The sequence below is a fragment of the Molossus molossus genome, unplaced genomic scaffold (assembly GCF_014108415.1).
Source record: "Molossus molossus isolate mMolMol1 unplaced genomic scaffold, mMolMol1.p scaffold_m16_p_13, whole genome shotgun sequence".
Taxonomy (NCBI): domain Eukaryota; kingdom Metazoa; phylum Chordata; class Mammalia; order Chiroptera; family Molossidae; genus Molossus; species Molossus molossus.
The window spans coordinates 49,493,509-49,503,706 of NW_023425348.1; the positions used below are offsets into that span (position 1 = coordinate 49,493,509).

Genomic DNA, 10,198 nt, shown 5'->3' on the forward strand with positions numbered 1-10,198 from the left:
ATAAAGCTCTGTTTTAAATTTTAACTTTTATTTTAAATAAGAAAACATTTCTAGTGCTACAGGCATCAAGGTACTTAAGAGGCATCAAAATTTGGTGCATAGCAACTCTGGATCATAGAGGCTTTTATTCCTGATGACAGCAGAGCAACCCCCAGTAGACCTTGCCAAGGAAACTCTTGCAAGAAACCCATGTGAGGCAGCTACACCAAAGGTAAAAGGTGGAGAGATAAGTCTGGCCAGCCTTCTGGAACTTCATCTCTGGGCCAGCCCGCCACAACCTGCAAAGGAAACTGTGAGCTTCTAACTAGGCCCTGAAAAATCTCACTATCCACAAAACTTACTTTCAAAAACATATGAAAACACCCAGCTCCAAGAAGGATCAGAGTGATTTGTTGAACGATAGATATTTTTCTTAACTAGTTTTAAGGGAGAAATCTAAAACATCATGATTTAAAGAAAATGACCATACTTCCTCATTCTGGGTCAATAGCTCTTACCTGGCTGCCTATAGGTGGTGGGCAATGAGCCGGCTCCCTCTGCCCAGTACTCACTTGGCCTCAGTAGAGAATCCTAGCATCTAGGACCCACAAGGCCCTAGAATGACAGCATCAGATCTTTGACCAGCCCAGCATACTGTCTCATATGTAGACGTTCAAAAACAAAAAAGCAAAGCTCATTTCCCCAAAGCTCAAATGGCTTATGCTGCTCCTGTTGTCTTACAAAATCTACCCAAGACCTGAGGTAGAGGAATGCTTCTTTTCCCACACACAGTGACCCCCACTCATGGTGCCAATCCTGAAGGTCGCAGAGTTGGAAACCCAAGGTCCAAGGAGAGGAACATGGTGAGAAGTATGTGGTGGTGGATGCAAGCTGGCAGTGAGCACTGTCAGAGCCTTTCAGATCTTCCTAGTCCAGGGGATCGGGACCAGGGAGGGTCCTGCCTGCTCACCCCTGTTCCTTGGGAAACAGAAATCTGGGACATGTCTCCCCTAATTATTTTGTTCACACCATGTAACGTGATGTCTTGTAGACCAACTGTTGAAAAATTAGTTTCCTACTTTTTAGGTTTGGGTTTAACGTTCACAGTTGCCTTGGCAGAGGGAAATAAAGCTGAGTCACTCACATTGTGACATACAGGGAGGTGCAGAACGACCTCCCTGGCCTGTACTTTGTGCCTGAGTTGAATGCTGTCCAGAATGCATCCTGATGCTGGAGTTGGTGATGAGGTAGTTCCTGAGCTAGGAGATTGGTAAGGCATAGGCTGTAGCTGAGGAGACGGTGGTCCAGAAAGTGTCCCACTAGCCAGGGGATGAGACCCTGCTGGGGAAACTGTTGTAGCAGACCCTAATTGTGAAGAACCATATGTAGCAGATTGTAACTGAGGGGAAGTCTGACCAGGTCACTGGAGAAGAAAGAGATCTGTATTTGAACAGTGGTTTCCCATTGACTGCAGATGAGGCAGGGTCTTCACAGAATGAGGTGTATGGGCTAAGACATGTCCTGTTGAGCCCGAATTTGAAGAATGAAAAGGGATGGATGATGGTGGTTGAAGCTAAGATTTATTAAACTAGAAAGAGCTGCATTTTGCTGAAACAAAACTGGAATGAATTCTTGGCTAGAGGTAGCATTACTAGGAAGACAAGTTGGTTCATTGTACACATTAGTTTGCATAGGCTGATAGGAAGACCTCACAGGAGGTGCTGGTGTGACTGAAAAAGGCTGGTGCATGACTGAAGAAGGTATCATATGCTGTTCCTTACCAGCACTTTTATCCCTACACTGTAGCTGTGGCAGATGAGATAAGTGTTTTTTAGATTTTTAAAACTGGACACTTAATTTTGTAGGTCAGAAGTCCAGGCATGGCTGAGTTTGGTTTTCTGCTTTAGGGTCTCCTGAGATTTTAATCAGAAAAACTTTAATTTCATCTGAGGCTCACTCTAGCTATTTATCTATCATCTATCTATCTCAGATGTATGCTATAGATATGATGCAGTCTTTTCAATAAATAATGTTGGGAACACTGGACAGCCACATGAAAAAAAGAATTAAACTGAACCCCCACCTTACACCATACACAAAAGTCAAAACAAAATGGATTAACAATTTGACCATAAGACCTGAAACCATAAAACTCCTGGAAGAAAACAGAGAGAGTAATTTTTGGTTTCAGCAATGATTTTTTGGATTTGACAACAAAAGCAGAGACAACAAAAGCAGTAATAAACAAATGGTAGTACATAAATCTAAAAAGCTTCTGCATGGCAAAGAAAACTGTTAACAAAAGGAAAAAGCAAGCTATGGTACATAAAAAAATATTTTCAAATCTTGTATCTGATAAGAGATAAATATCCCAAATATATAAAGATACTATACAACACAAGAGCAAAAAAATCCAATTTAAAAATGGGTAGAGGATTTGAATATACATCTTTTGCAAAGAAGATATAGAAATGGCCAACAGGTACACATAGAGATGCACAACATCATTAATCACCAGGGAAAAGCAAATCATAGTCAATAATATTGTGATTAGTTTGCACAGTAACAGATGATTACCAGAATAGGTGAGGTGATCACATTGTAAGGTATAAAAATAGTGAATTACTATATTGTATACTTAAGACTGATATAATATTAAATACCAACTGTGTTTAAATTGAAGAAACACACACACACACACACACACACACAATGAGATGTCACTTCACACTTTTTAAAATGGAAGACAAGAGATAACAAGTGTTGGCAAACATGTGGAGAAAAGAGAAACTTTTGCACTCTTGGTAGGAATGTATACTGGTTCAGCCACTAAGGAAACCAATATGAATATTCCTCAAAAATTAAAAATAAAACTACTATATGATCCAGGAATTTTACTTCTGGGTATATATCCTAAGGAAATGAAAATAGGATATCGATGAGATGTTTGTACTCCCATGTAGCATTATTCACAATAGCCAAGACATGGGACCAACCTGAGTTTCCACCAAGAGATGAATGAATAAAGATGATGTGAGATGTATATGCAATGAAACATTATTCCACCATGAGAAAAAAAGGACATCCTGACATTTGTGACAAGGTGGATGGACCTAGAGGGCATTATGCTAAGTGAACAAAGACAAGAAAGACAAATACTATATGATCAAAAAACTAAACTTATAGAAAGGGAAAAGACATATGTTGTTGCCAGAGGTAGGGAGTGGGGGTGAGGAAAACAGGTAAAAATGGTCAAAAGGTACAAACTTCTAGTTTTAAGATAAGTAAGTTCTGGAGATGCACTGTGTAGCATGGTTACTAGAGTTGACAATACTTGTATTGTGTATTTGAATGTTGCTAAGAGAGTAGATCTTAAAAGTTGTCATCACAAGAAAAAAAAATATAGCTATATGAGGTGAAGGATGTTAACTTATTGCAATAATCACTTTACAATACATAAACATCTAATAATGATGCTGTACACTTTAAACTACCATGTTATATGTCAATTATATTTTGGTAAAACTGGAAACATATGAAATAAATACATAATAAAATTAGTAAAATGTCTTTTAAAAAGAGTTGTGGTACTACATGTTGGGACTTATGTATGATTACTCTATGACTCAAGAATTATATACTGCTTTCTACCTACCATAACTGTGGGGTGTCAGATTAATATTTATATGTCTGAACTGAGTGCCAGACACCAAGCTTGGCTGGGAATATGAGAGGCTTGGGATGTAACTCAAAGGGTGTTTTTTGTTTGTTTGTTTGTTTGTTTGTTTTAAATTCTCACCTGAGGATATTTATCCATTTATCTTTAGGTAGAATGGGAGGGAGATAGAGAAAGAGAGAATCATCTATGTGAGAGAGACACATCATTGGCTGCCTCCTGGGCCAGGGACAAACCACAACCGAGGTACATGCCCTTGACCAGAATTGAATTCACGGCTCTTTGATCTGCGGGCCGATGCTCTAACAGCTGAGCCAAACTGGCCAGGGCTCAAGGGTTTTTTGGAACTCAGCAGGTTATGCTGTTGCCAAGGTTGGGACCAGTAGTTTTATGTAAAGAGTTCAGGCTTCAAGAACCAAGTAGCATGAATTTATCTTTGCTCAATTGCTGTGACCTTAGGCATCATTTCACTTCTCTGAGCTTCAGTTTCTTCATCTAGGGCCAACATACAACCTCTCAGGGCAAATGTAAAGGTAAAAGAAATGTATATGAAGTGTCTGGTACATGGTAGGTATTCACTTAATAGTAAGTTAATGAAAAGGAAAGATTAGAGGAGATGAAAGAAGAAAACAGAGATCAGTGAAATCAATCCTTTGATACCTTCCTGAGACCTTCCTGAAACTACTGTATGAACCATGATGGAACAGACCCTAAAGAATGCTCTTCAAAACCCAGCTCTTCAAAATGCATGCATGCAGTGGAATTCAACCTTCTCAAATGCAGAGCAGGACCAGGTGTCTATGCCAACAAAGACATCCTAAAAGAAGTTTCCATCACAAGAAAAATGATGTGAGGTGATGGATGTTAAAGGTATCGTAATAATCATTTTGCAATATACACATATATCCAAACATTATGTTGTGTACCTTAAATTGACACAATGTTCTATGTTAATTATATGCAATAAAACTGGGGGGGGGACAAGAAATTAAATAATACACAAAAGAAAAAATACTGCAGAAATATTAAATTTCAATTAAAAGTCGTTTGGGAAACATAAATGTCAATCCAGAAAACGGTAGAGTAGTCCAACTGGGAAAATTATTTAAATGATGTTTTGAAAAATGCTGGACTTGAAATACTTAATTATCATTCCCAAAGGAGATCGGCTGCTACTGCAAAATATTTCTTGGAAATATTGGACTAATGTGTGGCATCATTAAGAAAGGGATTGAAAAAGAGTGAAACATACTTATCTGTGGAAATCAAACCCTGGTACTTCCATACTGGAAACCCTGCTCAGAGCAATACCAGTCACAGCTCAGGAAGGAGGCTGTGCCTCACAGGACAATAGAGGGAATGAGTCGGACAGAGGGTTTGTGTCTGGAAAGGACAGGTCAGAGTGGGAAAGAGATGTTATCTGAAATCGTATCAAAAGTTCTAAGGTCCTCATAGGCTGATGAGATGGAACAAAGTAAAGATTTTAAAGTCTTAAAGAAGAAGATAATGAAGAAAAGAACATAGAACACTTCAAACAATACAACCCCTCACCCACAAAAATAAAATAAAACGTTCTCACTCTCCATTACAGATTTAAAAAAAAAAAAAGAAAAGAGAACATACTAGTAGAAAGAAAGAAAAATTAGGGAATGTTGTACCCAGAGACTTTGCACAGACAGAAAATCTTAGCAGGATCCAGGGGTCTCTGAAAATCCAGCAGATGGCATGTCTGCCACAGTTATCTGAAAAAATAGTCAGTGATGTTCGGGTAAAACACTCGACCCCAAGAGCCTAAGTTTTGGGGTAAATGTCTGTACTTCAGCCCAAGAAACATTTCACAACACAAAGGTCATGCTGAATGAGGAGGCAGAAAAGGCATATATGACCTTTGCAATTCAGAGAACAGGCAGATGTTTTTAAAGTCATTGTATAGTTTGTTTCCTTAGTGGCCAAACGCTCCATTCCCACGCCATTTTCCTAAGCTTAGCAAGACCTTGGTGAAGAATTTGGTCTAGGATATTTTCCAAATAACCAGAAAACTCAGGAAAAGGGGTTTTCTTTGAAGCAACAGAAAACAGAGTCACAGAGAAATGTTTCCATTGTTGTCTGAGGTATTAAGGAAAAGGAGAATCAGAACTCATTCCACAATTGTAAGTGAAATTTCCTTTCCAACATAAAAATAATTCCTGACGTTCACTAACAATTCCTTTTTACTTCTTACAATCTCCTCAGTAGATTTAGGATTCCTTGCTTGATCTCCTTTGTTCTCACACCATAAACAATGGGGTTCAGAGCTGGGGGGATCAGGTGGTGTAGGATGTTGAGCAGAATGGGGACATCTGGGGGGATTCTCTTCCTGGCCAGGTTAGTGATGACCAGAACCAGCAGGACTGTGCTGAAGAAGAGGATGAGGATGAAGTGGGAACCACATGTGCTCAGGGCCTTGGCCGTAGCACCCTCAGCCTTGATCCGTAACACTGCTTTCAGGATGAAGGAGTAGGAGAGAACAATGAGGATGAGGTCAGAGCCCAGTAGGGTCCAGCCTGCCACAAACTGGTAGAGCCAGTTGAAAGTGATGTCATCACAGGAGAGTTTGGACACAGACAGGTTAGTGCAAATGCAGTTCTTGATGATGTTCTCTGCACAGTATCTGAGTTGAAAAGAAAGGATTAGAACAGGAAGAGAAAATAAGGCATTCCGGGCTACAATAAACATGGTAGCTCTGCCCACAAATTGGTCAGTGATGATGGCTGGGTATCGTAGTGGGTGGCAGATGGCCACATAGCGGTCATAGGCCATGACCATGAATGTGCAGGACTCCATGGCAAGAAAACTGTTCATGATGAACATCTGGAGGAAGCAGGCAGAGAAGCTGATGGACCTGAGGTCAAACCAGAAGATTACCAGGACCTTGGGGATGACAGTGAGGCAGAGCACCATGTCCAGCAGAGAGAGGAGGCTGAGCAGGTAGTACATGGGCTCGTGCAGAGAGGCTTCCAGCCAGATGGTGATCAGGAGGGTCGTGTTGGCCCCCATGGCCAAGAGGAAGAGGAGACTGAGGGGCAGGGACAGCCAGTGCTGCCAACTCTGGTAGTTAGGGAAGCAGATGAGGAGGAATTCAGAGAATGAAGCAGTGGAGCCATTGCTGGGTGATGCCATGTCAAGAAGCCTGTACAAGGGATTCCAAAATGGCACAGAGTGAATTTTTCTACACAGACCATCTCCCAAGACGAAACTGGAATTACAACTATAATAAAGACAAATCGTCAGGAAAAAACAACAGACAAGCAGCTTGCAAGGATCATATAACCAGGGACACTGACTCAATCCTGGTAGGATTGTGGAGGCATGAGAGGGGGGTTGGGAGCCCACAGACAGCAGTGGCCTTAGCTGTGAGCAGCACCCTCGGGTTAAACTCCCAAGCGGCTCCACAGCCCAGAGCAGGGACAGACATTAAAATAGCCACAGCCACTCACCTTGGGCTCTGGTAGAGGGAGGGCAGACTGGACTGGAATTGTGTGGGGACACTCAGGATTTGGAGGGCGTTCAGACATTTTGCTGAGTTGCAGCCACGCAGGACAGTGGTCATCTTACTCCTTCCCAGGGCTCTGGGGAGAGGCAGCTACCCCTCCCTCAGAGATTCAAACCCACCCAGGTGGGCCGGTGAAATGCAAATTTAGGCTCATTAACAAGAAGCATCTGATCCACCCACGTTAAATCCCCTTACTCTGAGCACCTGAGGGAGTTTTTCATTCAACCAAGAACCCAAGGCTCTTCAAGTAACCTCTGCTGATAGCCTCCAGGCAAAAAGCTAGAGGATAACTGAACCATTCTTGGGCTAGCAACTCTAACCAAGCAAGTAAGACTTGACAGTGGTGTTTAACGTGGCTCCTCCCTCGCTCATCCAAACCCAGTAGAGGAAGCTACAAATAGCACAACATCAACACCCACAGGGAAAACTTGGAAGGCTCCAAAGCCCACTGAGATAGCCAAAATGGTGAAACACAGAAACAAAAGCCAAATAAAAGAACAAGAGACCTCCACGAAAGATGAGATAAATGTGGAGCAGTTAAGCAAGTTAACAGAACTAGAATTCAGAGCCATGATCTTGAGGAAGCTCAACAGCATGAGTAAGAACATCAACACCATGAGTAAAGACATAGAAATGTTGAAAATCAACCAATTGGAAATTTAAAACCACCAAGAAGAAATCAAGAATGACATAGCAGAAATAAAGAATACATTGGAAGGTCTAAACAGCAGAGTAGAGGAAGCTGAGGACCAGATCAGTGAATTAGAAGACAGGGTAGAAAAAAATCAACCAATCAGAAAACCAAAAAGAAAAAACAATTTAAAAGCAGGAAGACAGCTTAAGAGAACTGTGGGACAACTGGAAACGTAATAACATTCGCATCATAGGAGTCCCCGAAGAAGAAGAAAATGAGCAAGTGTTAGAGAATATATTTGAAAAAATAGTGACAGAAAACTTCCCTAATTTGGTGAAGGAAGAAGGCATTCAAGTTCAAGAAGCACAGAGAGCCTCAAGTAAGAAGAACCCAATAGGCCCACACCAAGACACATAATAATTAAAATGCCAAAAATTAAAGACAAAGAGAGAATTCTAAAAGCAGCAAGAAAGAAGCAACAGGTTACCTACAAAGGAACCCCCATAAGGCTCTCAGCTGACTTCTCAACAGAAACACTACAGGCCAGAAGGGAGTGGCATGAAGTAATCAAGGTCATGAAAAACAAGGATCTGAATCCAAGACTACTCTATCCAGCAAAGCTATCATTCAAAATAGAAGGTCAAATAAAGAGCTTCCCAGACAAAAAAAAAAGGCTAAGGAAATACATTAGCAACAAACGAGCACTGCAAGAAATGTTAAAAATTCTGCTGTGATTAGAAGAAATAGGAAGAAAAATATAACCAAACTAAACAAAATTGGCAATAAATATGTACATATCAATAATCACCTTAAATATAAAAGGATTGAATGTTCCAATTAAAAGACACGGAGTAGATGATTGGATAAGAAAGCATGACTCATCTATATGTTGTTTACAAGAGACCCACCTCACAACAAAAGACTAACATAGGTTCAAAAAATTAAAAATTGAACTACCATTTGACCCAGTGATCCCACTTCTAGGAATACACCCTAAGAAGCCTGAAACATTAATTAGAAAGACTGTATGTACCCCCATGTTCATAGCAGCACTATTTACAATTGCTAAGATCTGGAAATAGCCCAAGTGTCCATCAGTTGATGAATGGATAAAAAAGCAGTGGTACATATACACAATGGAGTACTATGCAGCTGTAAGAAAGAAAAATCTCTTATTCTTTGAGACAACATGGGGGGACCTGGAAAGTATTATCCTATGCGAAACAAGCCAAGCAGAAAAGGACAAACACCACATGATCTCACTTATTTGTGGAATATAATGAACATAACAGTCTGAGAAATTGGGTAGACCCAGAGATGTGGAAGTAGGGTAAAGACTGACAACCCTCAGAAGAGGGGGTGGTTGGGAAAGGGAAGAGATAAACCACAGAACTTATGTGCATCTACGCATAACTGATCGACATGGACAAGAAAGCCGGGGACAGGGTGGGGGGATGGGGAGGAGGGTGTCAATGGGGTAAAAAAGGAGAAACATCTGTAACAAAAGTAAAATTTAAAAAAAAATTCTGTACAAGATAGAAATTCAGAGTTTCTTAAAACATAGAAGAGATTATATCACTATTGAAAGTATGTTTTAGATGCAGTAGAACACAGTTTCTATCTGGGGCTTTAACCTGTCCCAAAAGAATTTTTATTTATTTATTATTTTATTTTTTCTGACAAATGTGCCAGCATTTATTTAACCAACCCCTTTGTTATACATTTAGTTTGTTTTCATATTATCCCTACTCCAATGGAGTTTTTAAATCATCATCAATCATTACTGACATTTAACTGAACACTTGTCCTATGCTAGGCATTATGCAGAATGTTTATATTCACAGTCTCACTTTATCCTTTCAAAAGACACTTATGAGTAATTAATACTGTTATACTCATTTCACAGATAATGAAAGGGTACAGGTCAAAGGGAGCAGATAAGTTTGAACAAAATCAGAGGGTCCGTAAGTGGTAAAGAACCAGGGAATCTGACTCCACACAAGGTTTAGACTCAACCAGAACAATTACTTAACTAAGCCCTTCCTTCCTTCACTGTAGAAGGCATACCTGTATGGAGAGCGCTGTTACCTGACTCCATACAATTGGGCAAAGCCTGATATTGAGATTTTCTATTTTCACTCATCAGGAAATGTCAGATTAGAGGTAGAGCAGTCCTTGACCCCACCAAAAGGCAGTGATTTCTTTCAGCCCCAAAGAGGATTTCAGTTTAAAGGCATAGTGTTGATCCTTATCTTACTGGATTGTTTCCTGTTGTTTTCTCTTCGTGAAGGTTCAAGAGTGTCCTCTTTGGTTTGGGTCCTTTTGAAGGGACTGTGAATTTCCTACTGTGGTGACAGAGATGGTCAGTACTGAGAGA

At 40.4% G+C, this 10,198-nt stretch overlaps 1 protein-coding gene across 1 annotated transcript; it reads right to left on the reverse strand.

The window, feature by feature from the left end:
- Nucleotides 1-5,872: 5,872 nt before the first annotated feature.
- LOC118628498 (olfactory receptor 56A4) lies at nucleotides 5,873-6,814 on the reverse strand. The gene has a single exon (XM_036259490.1). The coding sequence runs from the start codon at nucleotides 6,812-6,814 to the stop codon at nucleotides 5,873-5,875; it is 942 nt and encodes a 313-aa protein (XP_036115383.1).
- Between the last annotated feature and the right edge of the window lie 3,384 nt (nucleotides 6,815-10,198).

Bases quoted from the DNA above. Each gene is read 5' to 3' on its own strand.
- LOC118628498 (XM_036259490.1), bottom strand. From the start codon at position 6,814: ATGGCATCACCCAGCAATGGCTCCACTGCTTCATTCTCTGAATTCCTC.